At 42.0% G+C, this 23,409-nt stretch overlaps 1 protein-coding gene across 1 annotated transcript in view; it reads right to left on the bottom strand.

Moving 5' to 3' along the window:
• Positions 1-23,409, bottom strand: part of LOC139009403 (phospholipid-transporting ATPase ABCA3-like) — a 383,929-nt gene that overhangs the window by 229,319 nt on the left and 131,201 nt on the right. Inside the window, exon 10 of the mRNA XM_070413702.1 lies at positions 18,531-18,668. Coding sequence (XP_070269803.1) covers positions 18,531-18,668 — 138 coding nt within the window. The remainder of the gene's footprint in view (positions 1-18,530; positions 18,669-23,409) is intronic.

Consider the following 23,409-nt stretch of genomic DNA (forward strand, 5'->3'; position numbering starts at 1 on the left):
ACTCTCTAAAAATCAATGGAAAAATATCCTCAGGTGAGGAAAAGAAAGAAAAGAAAAGAAAAGAAAAGAAAAGAAAAGAAAAGAAAAGAAAAGAAAAGAAAGAAAGGAGGGAGGGAGGGAGGGAGGGAGGGAAGGAAGAAAGAAAGAAAGAAAGAAAGAAAGAAAGAAAGAAAGAAAGAAAGAAAGAAAGAAAGAAAGAAAGAAAGATCATATTGTATGAAAGACACATCTTGAAAATGCCTAAAGAAAGTTATCATTTTTTTGTGGTGAAGAGACTGGAGTCTGTGTTGATGAAAACACCTTGGCGGCTGTGGCAGCTGGCAGCGGTAGCAGCAGCAGCGGGGTGATGGGGTGGTGCCTTCCCCTGATCAGCCACGTTGCCTCCTGCAGAGGGAGACCAGACTGCGACTTAGGCACGCTCCCTGTGGGGAGCGGGCCTAAGGTGTCAGTAGGATATCTCCTGAGGGCTCCCAGACTGTGAGAGGGGGCAGGTTGGGCTGAGGGACACCCCCAGTGCATGAATTTTGTGCACTGGGGCTCTAGTCAGAAATAAAAGAGGAGATAAACAAAGGAATATGCAGAGTACTACGACAGCCTTTATGCCAACAAATTCAATAACCTAAAAGAAATTGTTAAGTTCCTAGAAATACAAAACCTCCCTAGAGTTAATCACAAAGAACTGGAAAATGTGGATTAACTAAAGGAAACTAAAACAACCATCAAAAATCTCCCCAAAAGTAAACGTTTAGGATCAATGGCTTAACTAGTAAATTCTATCAAACATTCAAAGAGGATTTTAAATTTATCCTTTTCAAACTCTTTCAAAAAATTGAAAAGGCAAGACTTCCTAACACATTTCATTGAGGCCAAAATAATTCTGATACCAAAATCTGGCAAGGATAACACTAAAGAAGAAAACTACAGACCAATATCTCTGATGAATATAGATGCAAAGATCCTAAGCTATTAAATACTAGCAAATCAAATAAAACAATACATTAAAGAATAATAAATCATGATCAAGTGGGTTTCATTTCAGGGGCACAAAAATGGCTCAACATACTCAAATCAATCAATGTAATACAGTACATTAACAAAATACAGTCAAACCTCTGTACTCAAATATATCCCATCTTGAACAATTTGGTTCTCGACCTGACAACCCTGTCATGCTGATAGGGTATGATCAGTCACACATCTCTCAGGAGACAAACAAAGGAGAGATTGCAAAAATATGAGTCTGTTTACCACATTGTTAACATCTCAGGAAATTGTGCTATGAATATTTTCTTTTTTTTTTTTTTTTTTGCTTCTTTTGCTGCTTATTATTAGCTACATACAGGAAGTCACCATGGGTCCCAAGAAGGTTAGTGACAGCAGCAAAGTGAAAAGAAAGGTTGTGAGAACAACAATAGAGCTTTAAAAATAAATAACTGCAAAGTGTGATAGAGGTGTTCACGTGTCTGATCTGGCTACCGAGCATGGCATAGTGAATTGATGATTAGCACAATTTTAAAACATAAAGAGGCCATCAACAGTGCCGATGCTGCTCAGGGTGTGAAGTGCTCACGAAACAACAATCATAGGCAATAAGAGGTAGAAAAATGGTTGTTGATTTGGATAAACGAAAAGCAGTCAGCCAGGGATCGCGTCTCAGAGGCCGTGATCTGGGAAAAGGGGAGGACGCTGCACACTGACCTCCTGAGAGAGCCTGGCCTGAGGGGGAGAGTGGCGCGTTCAAGCCGAGGCTGGTGGTTGGATACATTAAAGGAAGTGGCCTCATGGTGTGGGAGCCATGGGGAGGCTGCTGGTATCAGAGAAGGAGCTGTGACCATTTCGTGACCGAATGTCAAGAATACGTCGAGGCCGAGGGTCTGTTCCCCACAGCGTTCAGTTGTGATGAGACAGGCCTCTCCTGGGAGAAAGGCCCAAGAGGACCCGCCCCCCCGCCCCCCAGGAGGAGAAGGCTTTGCCGGGTCACAAGGCAGGGAAGGACGGGCTGAGGATATTTCTGTGTGGAATGTGGTTGGGGACTTTAAATGGAAGCCTCTACTCTACCACTCTGAAAAACCATGTTTTTTCAAGAAAATTAATGTCATGAAAAGCAAGTGGAATGTGAAGTGGAGGGCTAATAGCAAAGCTTGGGGAACCAGTAATTTTCCAGTTGAGTGGATTCATAAAGTGTTTGTCCCAAGTGTGAAGAAATACCCCCAGGAAATGCAAGTGCCACTCAGGGCACTTCTTGTCCTGGGCAAGGCTCCTGCCCGTCCTCTAGGCTTGGAGCGGAGCTGCTGAAGGAGCACAGCCTCACCCCTGTTGGGCTCTCACCACCCACAGCCTCACCCCTGCCAGGTCCTCACCACCCACAGCCTCACCCCTGCCAGGTCCTCACCACCCACAGCCCCACCGCTTCTGGGTTCTCACCACCTGCAGCCCCACCCCAGCTGGGTTCTCACCACCTGCAGCCTCACCCCAGCTGGGTCCTCGCCACCTAACAACTCCACCCAGCCATGCGCTGGCAGGTCATTTCTAACTTTAAGGAGCTCTACACCAAGGCCCTGTTTCAGAGGTGCTTTGAGGTGACCTCTGACACAGACAACCTGAAGGGGGTTCTGGAGGGAACATTTTCTTTATTTTATTTTATTTTTTATTGATTAAGATATTACATACGTGTCCTTATCCCCACGTTATCCCCTACCTCCCCACCCCCCGCTCATGCCCTCACCCCCCCCCCCCCCCCGTTGTCCATGTCCATTGGTTAGGCCTATATGCTTGCATGTAAGTCCTTTGGTTGATCTCTCCCCCTTACCCCCACCCTCCCCTACCTTCCCTCCAAGGCCCGACAGTCCAATCAATGCCTCTCCATCTCTGGATCAGTCCCTGTTCATCAGTTTATGTTGTTCATTATATTCCACAAACGAGTGAGATCATGTGGTATTTATCCCTTAAAGAATATCCTTCAGCATTTCATATAAATCCTGGTTTGGTGGTGATGAACTCCTTTAGCTTTTTCTTGTCTGTGAAGCTCTTTATCTGACCTTCAATTCTGAATGATAGCTTTGCTGGGTAAAGTAATCTTGGTTGTAGGTTCTTGCTATTCATCACTTTGAATATTCCTTGCCACTCCCTTCTGGCCTGCATGGTTTCTGTTGAGAAATCAGCTGACAGTTGTATGGGTACTCCCTTGTAGGTAACTAACTGTTTTCTCTTGCTGCTTTTAAGATTTTCTCTTTGTCTTTAGCCCCTTGGCATTTTAATTATGATGTGTCTTGGTGTGGTCCTCTTTGGATTCCTTTTGTTTGGGGTTCTCTGTGCTTCCTGGACTTGTAAGTCTATTTCTTTCTTTAGGTAGGGAAAGTTTTCTGTCATGATTTCTCCAAATAGGCTTTCAGTATCTTGCTCTCTCTCTTCTTCTGGCACTCTGATAATTCGGATGTTGGTACGCTTGAAGTTGTCCCAGAGGTTCCTTACACTATCTTCATATTTTTGGATTCTTTTTTCGTTTTGCTTTACCGGTTGGGTGTTTTTTGCTTCTTTGTATTTCAGATCTTTGACTTGATCCTTGGGATCCTTTTGTATGCTGTTGGATCTCTGTATATTATTCTTTATTTCAGTCAGTGTATGCTTAATTTCTGACTGGTCCTTTTCCATTGTTTGGCATTCTCATTAAGGTCCTTGAAGGTCTCACTAAGTTCCTCGGAGGTTCGTAGAAGATTCTTGAGTAACCTTATAACTGTGGTTCTGAACTCTATGTCCTCCATTCGTTTGCTTTCCTCCATTTCTTTCACTTGTGACATGTTTCTTTGTCTTCGCATTTTTTGGCTGACTGTGAGGACCCGCTGTGTCTATAAGAACTACTACAGCGATATTAACAGATTTCTCTGCTTTGTTTGTAGTTTGGAAGTTTTGGAGCTCTGATCCAGCTGCAGTTTGTTTGGCTGCAGAAGCGCAGGTGCCTCCTTTGTGCAGCCGATCACAGCTTGGGAGGGGATGTGAATAGAATGGGGCGGGGTCTCAGGGAGACACCAGTGCGGAGCAAACAATGGTGTCATCACATCTCTACGTTTCAGTGATTCCCTGTGCGCCCTCACCGCCACAATGATCCCCGCGAGCAGCGCTGTGAGAAACACCCTCGTTTTCTGACCCGCTGCAGGACAGTCCCGTTTCTCCCGGTAGGAGCCTGGGACACCAGTGTCTCGTCATAAATGAGTTCAGTGGGTTAGAGAGCTTGTCCCCTTCTGATTGAAAGAAACCATGCACCCAGGTGCAGCAGCCTCGGGCGCGCCTCTGTACCTCTGTTCTTGGCGCCGCTCCCCTCCTACTCGGCCTCAATGCGCTTTTTTCTTTCCTTCTAGTTGTAGAACTTCCACTCGGTCAGCCTTCCCGTGGTTCTGGATGATAGCTGTTTTGTCTTATAGTTGTGGTTTTAATGTTGTTGTGGGGGGCAGCACATACAGGGGTGTACCTTATGCCACCATCTTCTGGAGGGAACATTTTCATATTCTCACTCGCTTGAGGCTCATAGACAGCATGGGGGAGTGTGTTCCAGGGCCCGCAACCAGCCTGGGAGACACTGTGGCCTGAGTCTGTTGCTGACTGAGAGTCTGTGAGGGCTGTGAGGGGAGCCTGTCTGTTGTGGGGGACACTATGTCTCTGGGCAAGTCCATGGCTTGGAGGTGGATGGTGATGGGGAGGAGTTGGTGAGGACACAGCACTGAGCTGACCTCCCAGGAACTCCTGGACGCTTCAGAGGAGCAGCAATGGCAGCAGCTGTGGAGTCTCTTCAGAGGAGGAGGGAAGTGAGGGTGTTCCTACTCCACTCATCGGGAAATTCTGGGGAACGGGGAGAAACGCAGTTTTATTGAGAGACATCACCCTGATGAAGAAGTAGGAAACCCTGTGATAAACTAGTTCAATGACAGCTGCAGTGTTTCACTGCAGGCAAGTGTTAAAAAGCAGGCCAAAACAGCCAGGCCTAGTGAGCCTGAAGCAAGTTCTAGTGGAGCAAAGAGAAAGAATCCCAGAAGAACAGACATCTGATGTTTTCATGGGAGGGGACTCCCCTTCCAAAAATGACATCCCTCCACCCCTTATCCCTCAGCCCTTCCACCCCCCAATCCTCCATCACTCCACCCCTCCATCTCTCCATCCCTTCACCCACCATCCCTCAACCCTCCATCCCTCCATCCCTCCACCCACCATCCCTCAACCCTCCATCCCTCCATCTCTCCATCCCCCATCCCTCTATCTCTCCATCCCCCATCCCTCCATCCCTCAACCCTCTACCCCTCCATCCCTCAACCTTCCACCCCTCCATCCCTCAACCCTCCACCCCTCCATCCCTCAACCCTCCATCCCTCCATCCCTCCATCTCTCCATCCGCCCACCCCTACATCTCTCCATCCCTCCACCCTCCATCCCTCAACCCTTAATCCCTCCATTTCTCCATCCCCCATCCCATCCCTTCGCCCCCCTATCCCTCCATCCCTCAACCCTCCCCCCTCCATCCCTCAATCCTCCATCTCTCTATCCCCACCCCTCCATCTCTCCATCTCTCCATTCCCCATCCCTCCATCTTTCCATCCCTCCACCCCTCCATCCCTCAATCCTTCATCCCTCCATCTCTCCATCCTCCATCCCTCCATCTCTCCATCCCACCCCTTCGCCCCCATCCCTCCAGCCCTCCACCCTCCACCCCTCCTCTCCATGTTCACTCATCAATAGCACTCAACATTAAAGGTGAGTTCTTGTGTGTATGTAAATTTTCACATTTTACTATACATTTCATTCCCTTTTTGTTAAATTTTCATTTACATTCCACATCCTTTTTGTTTTTAAAGTTTTTACTTATAGATTAAACAGGACGTTAGACATGTACTGTGTATAAGAAAGGTTAAGACAGGGAATTATTTGGGGATCAGGAAGGAATTAATTCAATTTACATTATTTCTAATGGGAAAAAGTGATTCTATTTTTTAACAAATCGCTTCTCAAACAGCTTCCAGAACAAAGTAAGTTCGAGAACCGAGGTTCCACTGTAAAGCATAAAAATCACACAAACTTATCAATAGATGTAGGAAAAGTATTTCATAAAATACAACATCCATTTATGATTAAAATAACCAATAAAATAGGTATAGAAAGAAAGTACCTCAACATACTAAAGGCCGTATATGACAACCCTCAGCCAATATCACACTCAACAGTGAAAACCTGAAAGCTTTTCCTCTAAGATCGGGAACGAGACAAGGATGCCCGCTCTCCTTCAGCACAGTGCTGGAAGGCCTCGCCAGAGCAATGAGGCGAGAGAAAGAAATAAAAGGCATCAAATAGGTGATGAAGAAGTGTTGCTTTTGCAGATAACATGATTCTTTATATAAAAAACTCTAATGACTCCACAACAAATTGATTAGAAACAATAAACAAATGCAGTAAAGCTGCAGAATAAAAAATTGACATAAAAAATCCACTGAATTCCTATATATCAACAATGACATTTTAGAGAACAAAATGAAAATAACAATTCCTTTTGCAATTGTATCAAAAAGAATGAACTACATAGGAATAAACCTAACAAAGGATTTGAAGGACCTCTATATTGAAACCTACACAGCATTATGAAAATAGATAGAAAAAGTCAAGAAATAAAAATAAATTCCATGTTCATGGATTGAAGGAATCAGCACAGTTAAAATTTGCATATTACCCAAAGCAAAATGCAGATTTAATGCAATCCCATCAAAATCCTAATAACATTTTTTAAATAAATAGAACAAAAAATGATCAGATTTGTATGGGACCACAAAAGACCCTAAATAGCCAAAGCAATCCTGAGGCAGGGGAAATAAAGCTTGAGGCAGCACACTCCCTGACTTCAAATGATACTACAAAGCAACAATAATCAAAGAAGCATGGTGTTTGTGGACAAAACAGACACAGACACAAATTAAACAGAATTGAGAATCAAAAAATAAACCCACATGTATATGAGCAAAAATATTTTGACAAAGGAATCAAAACATATTATGGAGAAAAGAAAACCTCTTAATAAATGGTGCTATGAAAAGTATAAAGCCACTTGCAAAATAATGAAACTCAACTACTACATGTCCCCATACACAAAAATGAACATAAAGTTAATGAAAGACCTAAATATAAGAACTGAAAAAATAAATTACATAGAAGAAAACATTGATACTAAACTTATGGACCTTGTTCTTAGAGAAATTTCATGAATTTGGCCCCTAAGTCAAGGGAAGTAAAAGCAAAAATAAATGAATGGGACTATATCAAACTGAAAAGCTTCTGCATGGCCAAGGAAACCATCAACAAAGAAAAAAGGCAGCCAACTGAGTAGGAGAAGATATTTGCAAACAAAAGCTTCAACAAGGGGTTATAGCCAAAATATATATAAAAAAAACTCATACAAGTCAATACCAAAAGCAACAACAACCCACAAACAAAAAACCTGAACAGACACTTCTCCTAATAAGACATACAAATGGACAACAGATATATGAAAAGATGCTCAACGTCACTAGCTATTTCAAAAACCAAACTACAAGAGATACCTCCTCACACCTGTTAGCATTTCCCTAATTGCCAGTGAGTTTGAACATCTTTTCATATACCTATTGGCTGTTTGTATGTCTTCTTGGGAGAGGTGTATTTTCAGGTCCTCTGCCCACTTTTTGATTGGATTGCTTACTTGTTTGTTGTTGAGTTTTATGAGTTCTTTATACATTTTGGAAATTAAACCTTTGTCAGAGCTACTGTTTATAAATATCGTCTCCCATCTGGTTGGCTGCCTGCTTGTTTTGTTGTCAGTTTCTTTTGCTGTGCAGAAGCTCTTCAGTTTGATATAGTCCCATTCATTTATTATTGCCTTTACCTACCTTGCCTTTGGGGTCAAGTCCATAAAATGTTCTCTACCACCCAGGTCCATATGTTTGGTACTTATATTTTATTCTATGTAACATAGTTTTGGGTCTTATGTTTAGGTCTTTGATCCATTTTAAATTAATTTTTGTACACGGGGATAAACTGCAATCCAGTTTCATTTGTTTGCATGTGGCTTTCCAGTTTTCCCAGCACCATTTATTGAAGAGACTGTCTTTACTCTAATGTGGATTTCTGGCTCGTTTGTTGAAAATTATCTGTCTATATATGTGTGGTTTTATGATTGGGCTCTCTATTATGTTCCATTGATCTGTGTGTCTGTTTCTCTGGCAACACCATGCTGTTTTGATTATATAGCTCTGTAGTATAATTTGAAGTCAGGTAGTGTGATACCTCCAGCTTCGTGTTGTTTTTTTTTTTCCAGGATTGTTTGGCTATTCAGGGTCTTTTGTGGTTCCATACAAATCTGATGATTTCTCATTCTATTTCTTTAAAAAACGATATTGAGATTTCGGTGGGTATTGCATAAAATCTGTATTGCTCTGGGTAATATGGCCATTTTAACTATGTTGATTCTTCCAATCCATGAATATGGGATATTTTTTCCATTTTTTTGTGTCTTTTTCAATCTCTTTTAATGATGTTTTGTAATTTTCAGTATATAGGTCTTTCATACTCTTTGTTAAGTTTATTCCTAGGTATTTTATTCTTTTGGTTGCTATTGCAAAAGGAATTGTTTTTCCATTTATTTTTCTGAATTTTTTTGTTGGTATACAGGAAGGCAATGGATTTTTGTACATTGATTTTGTATCCTACAACTTCACTCTACTTGTTTATTATTTCTAGTAGTTTTTTAAGTAGAGTCTGTAAGGTTTTCTATATATAGCATCATGTCATCTGCAAAATGTGACAGTTTGACTTCTTCCTTCCCTATTTGGATGCTTTTTATTTCTTTCCCTTGCCTTATTGCTCTGGCTAGGACTTCCAGCACTATCCTATATAATAAAAAGGGAATATGCTAATTTGTCTGTGACAGTGTCCCCTAACAACCTATTTGCATATTGATGTGCACGCAGCAGGGGGCAGGCAGCTGGAGCCAAGTTCCCGGGGTCCTGAGGAGAGTGCCTGACAGGAGCCTGGACTGCACAGAAGGAAGAGGAAGCGGCCACAGGGAGCTCTTCCAATCCCCCTGCACAGACACCCTACCCCAGCCCCCGCACCTCCGGGGGGACAGGGAGGCTGGCTGGACAGGGAGAAGACCCAGCCTCTGGGGTAGCTGTAGTCTGCATCCCTGACTCCCAATCTCTTCCCCTGCCACCCCACCAAGGGTGCCCACAACAATAGCATGCTGGCGACCACCTGTCAGTGCCCAGAAGCACCCTGGGCCCACAGCCCATCACTGCCAGGCCCCCTCCACTGAGGCCAGGCATGCCTCTCCTCCCTACAACTCTAGACCCGGGTGGAGGCAGGCCTGAGCGGCCCCGCCCCCAGGGTCAGACCCTTCTCTCCCGCCCCCCCTCCAAAAGCAGCAGCGCTGTCTCTGCAGCTGAAGCTCACTGAACCTCACTGGGGGCGTGGCTAAACCCGCCCTCCTAGCCCACCTGGCTCTGCCCTGGCCTGGCCTCCAACCTGCTCCAGGAGATTGGAGCCCCGCCCTGAACAGGTATAGCTATGAAACAGCCACATACAATTTAAAGAATGGTGCCAAGTGGGAAGGTTTGACAGTTACTCCCCCTTTGGCCTCACTGCCCCCCTAACTCCCTGCCCCCTGGCCAGTGCCTCCAGGGATGACCAGCACTACAAGGCTGCTGGCCAGAGCCTGCCCCTTTGAGGCCTGTGGAACCCTCTGCAAAGCTTCCATAACTACAGTCCAGGAAACGATCATGCCCTCCTCCCCTAATCAGCACCTGCTATCTGCGAGGGTACCCATAGGCAGTTGGGAGCGAGCAGGCAGCAGGGGGGCACAGTTGGGGATGACCAGGTCGGCAGAGAGGGCAGTTGCAGGCAAGCAGGCCAGCGGGGGTGGGGCAGTTGGGGGTGAGCAGGCTGGCGGGTGGGGGGCAGTTAGGTGTGATCAGCCTGAAAGTGGGGGGCAGTTGCAGGCGATCAGGCTGGTAGGCAGAGTGGTTATGGGTGATCAGGCAGGCAGGCGACAGTAAGGAGCCAGCAGTCTTGGATTGCGAGAGGGATGTCCGACTGCCAGTTTCGGGCCTAAACCAGCAGTTGGACATCCCAGATTGGTGAGGGTGCAGGCTAGACTGAGGGACACCCCCTGTGCATGAATTTCATGCACTGGGCCACTAGTCTAAATATATAAAAGCCTAAGCGACTGTTATGACTGAACAATTGGAATGACTGGTCGACTAGTTGCTATGACATGCACTGACCACCAGGGGGCAGATGCTCAATGTAGGAGCTTCCCCTGGTGGTCAGTGCGCTCCCACAGCCAACCTCCTGTGGCCAGCCAACTGCCCTTGGTCCCTCCCCCTGGCCAGCTGGCCCCTATCAGCCCCTAGTGCTAAACCATTCGTAGATGACCTGTTTCTGGATCAGGGTTTTGTACATAGCAGAGCAGCTCCCTTGCTGTGATCTATTGAAAGTCAGCCCTCGACACAAGGGTTTGTCTCGCTTCTGTCCACTCCCTTCCCCAGGGGCCACCTACCTGCTGTGGTGGCAGCACTGTGGCAAAGGCAGGACGAGGGAGGAAGCAGAGAACTGCATGGTGGTGGGGAATTGCCTCCTCCTCTTCCTTCCCCAGGGGCCACCCACCTGCCATGGTGGTGGCACGGTGGTGAGAGGAGGAGGAGGGGAAGAGGTGGGGAACCATGCAGTGGTGGGGTGCCAAAGGTGGCATCAGCATCCGTTCCTTCTGTGCCCAGCCTGGCGACTGTCACCTCCTCTCCTGACCCTGCTGGGCCTTTGGGTCCTGGGGTGGTGGTGGATACAGTCCCTTTCCCATGGGGGCTGAGGGCCAGCTTTCTCCTCAGAGCCAGTGGGCAACCTCCCATGGTCCCTCTCCTTGGCCGGCCAAACTCCTGCGGTTCCTCTCCCCTCCCCCATGAACAAATTCATGCCCTGGGCCTCTAGTGTTGAATAAGAGAGGTGAGAGTGGACATCCTTGTCTTGTTCCTGATCTTAGGGGAAAAACTTTCAGTTTTTTCACCATTGAGTATGATGTTGGCTGAGGGTTTATCATATACGGCCTTTATTATGTTGAGTTACATTCCTTCTATTCCTATCTTATTGAGTGTTTTAATCATAAATGAATATTGTATCTTAACAAATGCTTTTTCTGCATCTATTGACAAGATCATGTGATTTTTATCCTTTCTCTGGTTAATGTGGTGTATTATGTTGATTGATTTGTGAATGTTGAATCATCCATGTGCCCCTACCCAGAATGAACCCCACTTGATCGTGATGTATTGTTTTTTTGGATGTACTGTTGTATTCGATTAACTAGTATTTTGCGTAGGATTTTTCCATCTGTATTCATCAGGGATATTGGTCTGTAGTTATCTTTTTTGTGTTATCTTTGCAAGGTTTTGGTATCAGGGTTATATTGGACTTGTAGGATGTGTTAGGAAGTATCAGCTCTTCTTCAATTTTTTGAAAGAGTTTGAAAATGATGTATATTATTTCTTCCTTGAATGTTTGGTAGAATTCACTGGTGAAGCCATCTGGTCCTGGACTTTTGTTTTTGGAGAGGTTTTTGATGGTTGTTTCAATTTCCTCACTGCCGATCGGTCTATTTAGATTTTCCAGTTTTTCATGATTTGATCTAGGAAGATTATATGTTTCTAGGAACTTATCCATTTCTCTAGGTCAGGGGTGGGCAACCCCTGGCACGCATGCCAAACATGGCACGCCAATAACTTTTGCTGGCACTCGAAACCCTCTCTTATAATCTTCCATTTACAATTTTTTTCTTAATATCAACTTTTTATTTTTCAGATAAATTCAGTGTAGGTGCATCTTAGATAAATAAATAATTTTACATAACAAGTTATCTTAAAGACCACAGACATGGATTGACAAGAGAGGGGAAGAGCAATTTCAATAGTGTCGAAAACCAACTATTGAGGACTTGGAATGCCATTCCAGAAATTTTTTCCTGTTTAAAAAACTTTGCAACAGCGTTACTCTCCATGTTTTCATCCACATACACTTGTGAATCTTTGTTCTCAGTGATGAATTTTGTTAAGTCTCGTAATAGGAGTAGCCTGACGGATGAAAGTAGTAGCTCGTGCATATCTCTGAAGGTCACGAAATATAAACCTGATGTAAAATCTCTGTCATCAGTGATGCAACAGCAAAAGTCCTACTTATAATATCAAACAGAGTCATAAAGTTTTCTGTTGGACTATCAGTGTACATTAAAAAATAAATGTATTTTTCATCATCATATACTGTGTTTTTGTCACTCGAATGAATTTTATTATTTCTTCAAGGTTCTTCATATATGTACACCTTAAGAGATATCAAGTAGGCATAACATGTTCTCAAAAAATTAGGGTTGGCACGCAGAAGAATTTTGAGTCAGAGATTTTGCTGGTTTTGGCACGCACTCACAAAAAGGTTGCCCACCCCTGCTCTAGGTTATTAAATTTGGTGGCATGAAGTCTTTCATAATATTCTAGTATGATCCTTTGTATATCTGTGATGTCTGTGGTAACTTCTCTCTCATTTCTGATTTTGTTTTTATAGGTCTTTTCCCTTTTTTCCTTAGGGAGTCTAGCCAGAGGTTTGTCAATTTTATTGGTCTTTTCAAAGAACCAGCTTTTAATTTATTTTTTGTATATCTTTTTGTTTTCTATTCCATTTAATTCTATTCTAATTTTTATTATTTCCTTTCTTCTGCTAACTTTGGGTTGCTTTAGTTCTTCTTTTGCTAGTATTTTAAGATGTGACATTAGTTTATTTACTTGGGATTTCTCTTGTTTCTTGAGATAAGCCTGCAATGATATAAGCTCTTATTACTGCTTTCAATGCATCCCAGAGTTTTTGATAGGGTGTTACCATTCTCATTTGTCTCCATATATCTTTTGATCTCATCTTTTACTTCTTCTTTGACACAGTCATTTTTTAGTAGTATGTTGTTTAATCCCCACATATTTGCAGGTTTCTTTACTTCCTTTTTGCAGGTGATTTTTAATTTCAAAGTCAGAAAATATAATTGGTATGCCCTGACAGGTTTGGCTCAGTGGATAGAGCATCAGCCTTCGGACTGAGGGGTCCCGGGTTCGGTTCAGGTCAGGGGCATGCACCTTGGTTGCGGGCACATCCCCAGTGGGAGGTGTGCAGGAGGCAGCTGATAGATGTTTCTCTCTCATCGATGTTTCTAGCTCTCTATCCTTCTCCCTTCCTCTCTGTAAAAAAATCAATAATATATATATATTTTTAAAAATATATAATTGGTATAATTTTGATCTTTTAAAATTTGTTAATACTTGTTCTGTAACCCAATATATGGTCTATCCTTAAGAATGTTCCATATACGCTGGAGAAGAATGTATAGTCTGATATTCTGGGATGAAATATTCTGTAAATGTCAATTATATCCATTTGGTCTAGTGTTTCATTTAAGGCCAATATTTCTTTATTGATTTTTTTTGTTTGATTGATCTGTCTAGAGCTGTCAATGGAGAATTACAGTCTCTAACTATAATTTATTTTGACCTGTTTCTCCCTTTAGTTCTATAAGTAGCTGTTTAATATATTTCAGTGCTCCCTGATTGGGTGCATATATACTAAGAAGTGTTAAGTTTTCTTGATGTAGTATTCCCTTTATCATTATAAAGTGTTCATCTTTGTGTCTTATTTTCTTGAAATCTGTTTTGTCAGATATAAGTATGGCTATACCTGCTTTTTTTGTGTGGATTTTTTTGTTTGTTTGGAGATTCATTTTCCACCCCTTTACTTTGAATCTACCTTAGTCTTTGCTGTTTAATATGTCTCTTGTAGGCAGCATATAGTTGGGTTTTGTTTTTTCATCCACTCTGCTACTCTGTGCCTCTTTACTGGTGAGTTTAGGCCATTTACATTTAGGGTAATTATTGATGCATGAGGATTTCCTATAGCCATTTTATCTTTTGTTTTCTGGTAACTTTGTGCCACCATTGGTTCCTTTCCATTATGCTTCTGTCTGTTTGGTGGATTCCATATATCTTTCCTCTTTTCTAAGCAATATGTCCCATTTTGGGGGCCTTTGTGTGTGGTTGCCATTAGGTTTATAAAGAGTGAAGTTGCATGTATGCCATAGTTTTTTCCCTTTTGAGTGCACCTGATCTTCATCTTCCTTTGCCAGTTCATACCTTTCCCCCAACCCCTTGTATGTTTTTGTTGTCACAAATTATCCCTATTTAGCTGCAAGTTTTTTGGTGATCCTACTCATAGTGGTGTGACTTTATGTCCTTTGTTTCAGGTAGAATAACTCCCTTGAGTATTTCCTGAATTGGAGGTTTTCTAGTAATAAAATGCCTCAACTTCTATACATCTGGGAATATTCTCTTTTTTTAAATTAAATCTTTATTGCTCAGATTACTACATTTGTTCCTCTTTTTTCCCCCCATAACTCCCCTCCTCTCAGTTCCCGCCCCACCCTCCGCCGTCACTCCCCACCCACTGTCCTCATCCATAGGTGCACGATTATTGTCCAATCTCTTCCCTCACCGCCCCCCCCCCCCCCCCCAAGAATAGTCAGTCCATTCCCTTTCTATGTCCCTGGTTCTATTATAATCACCAGTTCATTCTGTACATCAGATTATTTATTCACTTGATTCTTAGATTCACTTGTTGATAGATGCATGTTTGTTGTTCATAATTTGTATCTTTACCTTTTTCTTCTTCTTTCTCTTCTTAAAGGATACCTTTCAGCATTTCGTATAATATTGGTTTGGTGGTGATGAACTCCTTTAGCTTTTCCTTATCTGTGAAGCTCTTTATCTGACCTTCAATTCTGAATGATAGCTTTGCTGGATAAAGTAATCTTGGTTGTAGGTTCTTGGTATTCATCACTTTGAATATTTCTTGACATTCCCTTCTGGCCTGCAAAGTTTCTGTTGAGAAATCAGCTGACAGTCGTATGGGTATTCCCTTGTAGGTAATTGACTTTCTTTCTCTTGCTGCTTTTAAGATTCTCTCTTTGTCTTTTGCTCTTGGCATTTTAATTATGATGTGTCTTGGTGTGGTCCTCTTTGGATTCCTTTTGTTTGGGGTTCTCTGCACTTCTTGGACCTGTAAGTCCATTTCTTTCACCAGGTGGGGGAAGTTTTCTGTCATTATTTCTTCAAATAGGTTTTCAATATCTTGCTGTCTCTCATCTTCTGGCACCCCTATAATTCTGATGTTTGTACGCTTGAAGCTGTCCCAGAGGCTCCTTACACTATCTTCGTATTTTCGGATTCTTTTTTCATTTTGCTTTTCCGGTTGGGTGTTTTTTGCTTCTTCGCATTTCAAATCTTTGACTTGATTCTTGTGCTCCTCTGGTCTGCTGTTGGGTGTCTGTATAATATTCTTTATTTCAGTCAGTGTATGCTTAATTTCTAGTTGGTTCTTTATCACAACATTGAGGGCCTCATTAGATTTCTTGAGGCTCTCATCAAGTTTATCGGTAGCTTCTAGCAAATTATTGAAAGCCCTTAAAAGTGCGTTTTTTAGTTCTATATCCTCCATTTCTGTCATGTTTTTTTTGTCTCTGCATTTTTTATGCTTTCTTGGTGCACCCCCTTGTGGTCTTTGTGCGAAGTGTTGTTGTAGTTAAGCCTTGATTGTTGTCAGCAATACGGGGAGGTGAATTGACCTCCAGGCTAACTGGCTATGAGAGTCAGCTGTGTCTGCATTGGGAGAGCTTCTGTGCTGAATCTCTAGGGCGGTGCTAATCTAGCCTTTGCCTGAGGCTATCCGGCAAATGCCTCTGTGCAGGGCTTGGGCGTGGCGGGTCCCAGGGGATCTACAGGGCTGGCGGAGCGAGCAGTTATGGCTGCTCTCAGTTCCATCCCCAGAGGCTCTGCAACTGCTGCAAACCTCAGAGAGAAAGCTGCCTTCCCGCTTCTCTCATTTGAGTCTGGGTCCCTAGAGACTTGCCCGGATCTGGAGCTCAGAGTCTGAAACTCCCTCCCGATTGAAAACAACAATCGCGCCCTCGCCTCCTGCCCACTCCACATGCACTCCGTACCTTAGTATTTCACTTCAGCACTGCGCCTGCTCTGAATCTCGTATGGTTTCCTCTTTTCTCCTAGTTGTAGAACTTCCACTCAGCCAGCCTTCCTGTGGTTCTGGATGATGTCCATTCTGTCTTTTAGTTGTATTTTTGAAGTGGTTGTTCGAGGCAGCAAACTCTGGCGTTAACCTATGCCACCATCTTGGTTCCTCGGAATATTCTTATTTCTCCTTCATATTTAAAGGATAAGTTTGCTGGATACATGCATGGTTGGTAATTTCTCGTTTTTAGACATTTGAATATTTGGTTCCACTCTGTTCTGGCTTGTAGAGTTTCTGCTGAGAAGTTGGGTGACATTCTGATGGGTTTTCCTTTGTAGGTCACGCCTTCTTTTTCCTGGATGCTTTGAGGACTTTTTCTATGTCATTAATTTTTGACATCTTCATTACCAAGTTCCTCTTTGGATTGAGGTAACTAGGTGCTCTGTTTGCTTCTTGGATTTGAGGATCTAGTTCTTTCCATTGATTTCAGAAGTTCTCACATACTAGTTGTTTGAATAGACTCTCCATTCCATACTCCCACTCTTCTTCCTCCACTATGCCAGTGATTCTGATGTTACTTTTTTGATGGAATAAGAGAGGTCTCATAGAGCTCTTTCACATTTCTTTATTCTCAGGTTTCTCTCTTCTTCCCTCTGCATCTTTTCTTGATTCCTATCTTCGATATCACTAATTTTCCCCCTGCCCTCCATGGATCCAGCCCAAGCACCCCTCCTGGAGTTCAGTCACAGAGGGAAACTTTCTACTGCAACAGCTCTGGGCCTACAGATAATACACTCCTGGAGCCAACTCTAAGGGCAACGGGAAGTGGGTTTTGGGAGTCTAATTAGTGGCAGGGCTCTGTGATTCACTTTCTTTGTCTGAAAGACAACCGCCAGGCCCAGCAGTGGGGAGCAGCTCTGTAGGGTGGGCGTCTGCTGACCCACTTTTTGCTCCTGCCACTCAAGCATGCAATTCAGACCTTATTCACAGTGTGCCCGTGGTTCAGACCCTGCCCTCTCTCATTGCCTGTGTGCGTATGACCACACAACTCTGCAACTCCAACAGACACTGTATGGGACATTAAAATAACTGGATAACTAATGGTCAAAAGTTTTTCAAATTTTATGAAAACAGTAAACCTACTCATTCAAAGCTCAACAGACCCAAAGGACAAGAATAAAACTACTACCAAGAAGCATCATTATTAAATTGCATAAAACCACTGCTAAATAAACACCTTAAAATCATCCAGGAAAAATTAGAAACAATGCCTGTGAATAGACAGTGGAACAACATCTTTAACCTAACATCCTATATGAGTGACAATATCTTTCAAAAGCAAAGATAAAATAAAGGCTCTTTTAGACATAGAAAATCTGAAGGAATTAATCACTTAGCATACCCGAATTAAAAAGAAAAAAGGTCAAAGATACTCTGTGAGGCAGAAGGAAAATTATACCAGATGGAAACCTAGATATAAACAAAGAAATGGAGAACACTATAATTATTAAGCACACTGGTAATTATATACCACATTGTCCTCAACTTCCTTAAAATATAAATGGAAAATCAAGAACCCTGGTAACAAAATATTGCAGGTTTTATCATATATGTCTAAGTAAAATGTATGACAATAACAGCATGAAAGGTCTGAGTATAAAAATAAAAGTATAATTGACGTAAGGTTCTTATACTATATGTGAAATGGTTCCATTTGAAGGAAGACTGTGATAAGTCAGAGTTGTAAAATGTATCAAAGATAAACCAGTTAAATATCAAAACAAAATTATAGAGAAAGGGAGATATAATGGAATCTCAGGAATATAATCAGTGATTCAAGAGAAGGCAAGAAAGAGGAAGAAAACAAAGAATATATGGGAGAATTAGAAATCAAATAAATGCTAAATGGAAACCATAACAAAAATATAAATAATCACATTAACTGTAAATGGCCTGAAATACAAAATAGTATGAAATGTAACCTGTAACTGAAAAATTAAAAATGTAAATGGCCTGAACTCCTCAATTAAAAAGCAGCAAGAATCACATTGAATAAAGAGCATGCACTAACCAAATGTTTATATATGTATATAAAAGTATCCTTCAATTATAGACACAAATAGGTAAATAGCAAAAGAATGGGGAAAATATAACAGGCAAACATAAACTAAAGGAGAAGCAGAGTAACCAGTCTCTCCTATGGACCCTGGCACCAGGGCTGCCCATGGACCCTAGCACCTTGCCCAACCATATGCAGAGTCTGGCACCAGGACTACCTGCCTATGGATGCAAGTACCTGGCCCACACATAGAGCCTACTAGTTAGCTCATTTATGGATGCTGCCATCTGGCCTGCCCATGGTCCCCTTCAACTGACCTGCCCAGGACCTCTGGGCAGGGATAATAAAGGATTTGCCTTTGAAATAATACCTTATGCAAATGTTTGATCTGGATACTTGCCACCAAACCAGTTGGTTCAGCCTCAAAATATTTGCTTTGAGTTCTTCCATAGCCTTTCATGTCTTCCTCTTTCCTTCTAATTCCTGGACGGCCATACCAGTATGAACGCTACAAAGAAAGCCAAAATGTAATTACCAAAACATGCATTAAGAAATGAAACACTACATTTGAACAGATCTATACATGTAACGCACATGAATCAGTGATCAAAACCTCCCTACAAAGAAAAGTTGAGCAGATGGCTTCACTGGTGAACTATACCAAACATTTAAATAAGATTAACAACAATTTTTCCCCAAGTCTTCCAAAAAGTGTAAGAGGAGGAAACATTTTCTCACTCATTCTGTGAGCTCAGCATTACTCTGACAGCAAAGCCAGGCAAAGGTATCATGAAGAAAGAAACTAGGGACCAATATCCCTTATCAATATAGATGAAAAAAAATCTTCAAACAAAAGCTAGCAAACTGAATCCCATAGCATAGCAAAATGATTATACAAAATGATCAAGGGGGAATTATCCCATGAATGCAGGTTCAACATATGAAAACCAATCAATGCAATATATTGCATCAATTTAACAAATGGAATAAACCATATAAGTATGGGAGATAGCAACATGAATGGGTTTGACAAAGGGTTTCATGATTAAAGACACTCAGGAAACTAGAAATAGAAGAGGACTTTCTCAAAATGACAAGGGCATATGTGAGAAACCCAAATCTAGTATCATACTCAATGGTGAAAGACTGAAAAGTTTTTCTTTAAAATCAGGAACAAGATAAGGATGTCTCCTTTCATTTCTGGTATTCACTGCTACACTAGTTTTAGCAATGAGGCAAGAAACAGAAATAAAGGGCATCCAAATTGAAAAGGAAGAAGTAAAACTATTAATATTTAAAGATGACAAAATACATATATTTCCACACATAGAAAAAGCCCAAAGAATCACCATTACACATACTACTAGAGCTAATAAACAAATTCAGCAAAGATACAGGATACAAGATTAACATGCAAAAATTAATTGTGTTTTTATATACCATCAATGAACAATCAAAGAAAGAATATTAATAATTTCATTGCATCTGACAGAGTAAAATAGTCAGGAATAAAGTTAACCAAAGAAATAAAAGACTCACTAAAAACCTTGGTTAAAGAATTCAAAGACATGTAAATAGAAAGTTCATGCCCTAGTTGGTTTGGCTCAGTGAATAGAGCATCGGCCTGTGGACTGAAGGGTCCCAGGTTCGATTCCCACTCAGGGCACATGCCCAGGTTGTGGGCTCCATCCACAGTAGGGGGCCTGCAGGATTCTCTTTCATCATTGATGTTTCTATCTCCATTTCCTTTCCCTTCCCTTCTCTAAAATTAATAAAAATATATCTTTAAAAAGTTCATGAATTGAAATATTTTTCATATGGCAATAATATTTAAAGTAATCAACAGACACATTATAATATTCATGAAAATTCCAGTGGCCATTTTTGCAGAAATAAAAAGCAGATCCTCAAGTTAATATGGAACTATAAGGGCCCTCTAATAGTCAAAACAATCTTAAAAAAGAAGAGAAAGGTTGGAGGACTCATACTTTCAGATTTCAAAACTTATAATAGAGGAGAAACCAAGATGGCGGCATAGGTAAACACCGGAAATTGCTGCCTCCCACAACAACTTCAAAAATACAACTAAAAGACAAAATGGACATCATCCGGAACTACAGGAAGGCGGGCTGAGTGGAAATTCTACAACTAGAAGGAAAGAGAAAAGCATTGAGACTCAGAGGAGCTGCGGAAGTAAAGTGCAGAGGTACAGAGGCTCAAGCGCGCGCGGAAAGGGGCTGGCACCTGAGGACGTGGCTGTCTTTTTGAATCGGGACAGAGTTACAACCTCCCGACAGCTCTGAACTCCAGTTCCGGGAAGTCTCTGGGGACCCAGGACTCATATGGGGAGAAATTGGACTGTCTGGCAGCAGGCAGAACTCTGAATTTGAGGGCAACTTTCCCTCAGAGGTGCTTGCAGCAATTACCGGGATACTGAGTCATGGGGCATCTTAGGGCAGGGCTGAGGATCAGCCATAGCTGCTTGCTCTGCCCTGTTGATTTCCTGAGACCCCGCCCCACCCAGACTGTGGCAGAGGCTTTTGCATATGAATGCCCTGGCCCTTTGCAATCTGAAAATTACCTAACAAATTGCAGCTGGGCCAGACAGACCCAGAACTTCCAAGAGAAGGCCCAAGGCCCAAGGCCCCACAGCAGCTTGCATTGCTTCACAGCTGGGCCTCATCTGGGCATGTCCAAACTCCAAAAAAAGGAAGGGGAATCTGCATATCTCTTCATAACTCCTTCTGGGTAGCCTCAAGAAGAGGCTAAATTAGCACCTCCTTAGATCCAAGAACCAGTGTACCCAGTGGTCAGAGTGGGACCATCCAGATTACAACTCCTCAGATCCATAAGGGACACACTCAGGGGGCAGACTCAGTGAGCACCAAAACCCCACTGAAGCAAGTCTTGCCCCAGAAGGGTGTCTTCAGCACAGAAGTTCTCCCACTGCAGACACAGCTGATTCTCACTGCCAACTGGCCTGGAGGTCAATTCCTCCCAGTGATAACTACAACAATCAAGGCTTAACTACAAAAAAGACTACAACAATACTGTGCACAAAGCCCCCAAGGGGTGCACCAAGAGTGTCCACCTCAGGTAATTGGGGCAGCTGAGCCACTGGGCCCTATAGGACACCTAGCACACAAAGCCACTCTACCAACACAGGGAAGCATAAAAAATGCGAAGACAAAAAAACAGGTCACAAATGACAGGAATGGAGGAAAGCAAACAACTGGATATAGAGTTCAAAACCACGGGTTATAAGGTTTTTCAAGAATTTTCTGGAAACTGCCGATAAAATTTAGAGAGACCCTCGAGGATATGAAAAAAGACCAACTAGAAATTAAGCATACACTGACTGAAATAAAGAATAATATACAGAGATCCAACAGCAGACAAGAGGATCGCAAGAATCAAATCAAAGATTTGAAATATGAAGAAACAAAAAACACCCAACTGGAAAAAACAAAAAGAAAAAAGATTCCAAAAATATGAATATAGTGTAAGGAGCCTCTGCAATAACTTCAAGCATACCAACATCCGAATTATAGGGGTGCCAGAAGAAGAGAGAGGGCAAGATATTGAAAACCTATTTGAAGAAATAATGACAGAAAACTTCCCCCACCTGGTGAAAGAAATGGACTTACAAGTCCAGGAAGTGCAGAGAACCCCAAACAAAAGGAATCCAAAGAGGACCACACCAAGACACATCATCATTAAAATGCCAAGAGCAAAAGACAAAGAGAGAATCCTAAAAGCAGCAAGAGAAAGAAAATCAGTTACCTACAAGGGAGTACCCATACGACTGTCAGCTGATTTCTCAACAGAAACTTTGCAGGCCAGAAGGGAGTGGCAAGAAATATTCAAAGTGATGAATAGCAAGAACCTACAGCCAATATTACTTTATCCAGCAAAGCTATCATTCAGAATTGAAGGTCAGATAAAGAGCTTCACAGATAAGAAAAAGCTAAAGGAGTTCATCACCACCAAACCAGTATTATAAGAAACGCTGAAAGGTATCCTTTAAGAAGAGGAAGAAGAAAAAGGTAAAGATAAAAACTATGAACAGCAAATACATAGCTATCAACAAGTGAATCTAAAAATCAAGTGAATAAAAAATCTGATGAACAGAGTAAACTGCTGAATATAATAGAACCAGGGGCATGGAAAGGGAGTGGACTGACAATTCTTGGAGGGAAAGGGATGTGGGGGTGCAGGAAGAGACTGGAAAAAAATCGTACACCTATGGATGAAGACAGTGGGAGGGGTAAGGGCAGAGGCTGGGGTGGGAACTGGGTGGAGGAGAGCTATGAGGGGAAAAAAAGAGGAACAACTGTAATAATATGAAAAATAAAGATTTAATTAAAAAACTTATTATAAAACTACAGTAATCGGAACAATATTGTGCTGGCTTAATATATACATTTTCAATGGAAAAAAATGTGGGTTGAAAAATAAACCCATACATCTAAGGCCAACTGATTTTTATCAAGGGTCCAATGGGGAAAGATATGTTTTTCAAAGAGTGGTGCTGGAACAACCAAATATTCACATGCAAAAGAATGAAACTGGATCCCTACCTCACACTATATAAAAATTAACTCAAAATTGATCCAGGAGTTAAATATAAAATATTGAACCACCAAACTGTTATAAGGAAACATATGGGTAAACGTTGGATTTGATAATGACTCTTTAAATAAGATACCAATTTCACAAGCAACAAAAATAACATACCAATTGGAGTTAAGCAAAATTAAAACATTTTGTGTATGAAAGGACACATCAAAAGAATGAATGATGTGTCTATAGACACATCAGTCTATAGAACGGAAGAAAATATTAATAAACCATACTTCTGATGAGGATCTAGTGTTGAGAATACATAAAAAGACAACCCAATTAAAAATGCACACAGGACTAAATAGACATTTATCTAAATAATATTTTCAAGTATATGTAAAGGTCTCAGCATCATTAGTCATCAGGTTATGTAAATCAAAATCCAAGACACAACTCTATAACCATAAGAATCTACACTAATAAAAGACAAACATGCAAACTGACCATATCTTCTCTATGCCTTAAGCCACACCCACCAGCCAATCAGAGGACTATATGCAAATTAACCCAACCAAGATGGTGGCCGGCAGCCATGGAGCTGGAGCAAGCAGGAGGCTTGGTTGCCCCAATGATGGAGGAAGCCAAGCTTCCCCCCTGCCATGGCGGCTCTGAGCTCCACTCAAAGC

The sequence above is a fragment of the Myotis yumanensis genome, unplaced genomic scaffold, assembly GCF_028538775.1.
Source record: "Myotis yumanensis isolate MYYU_CA2020_CCGP unplaced genomic scaffold, mMyoYum1.0.hap1 SCAF_4, whole genome shotgun sequence".
Classification (NCBI taxonomy): domain Eukaryota; kingdom Metazoa; phylum Chordata; class Mammalia; order Chiroptera; family Vespertilionidae; genus Myotis; species Myotis yumanensis.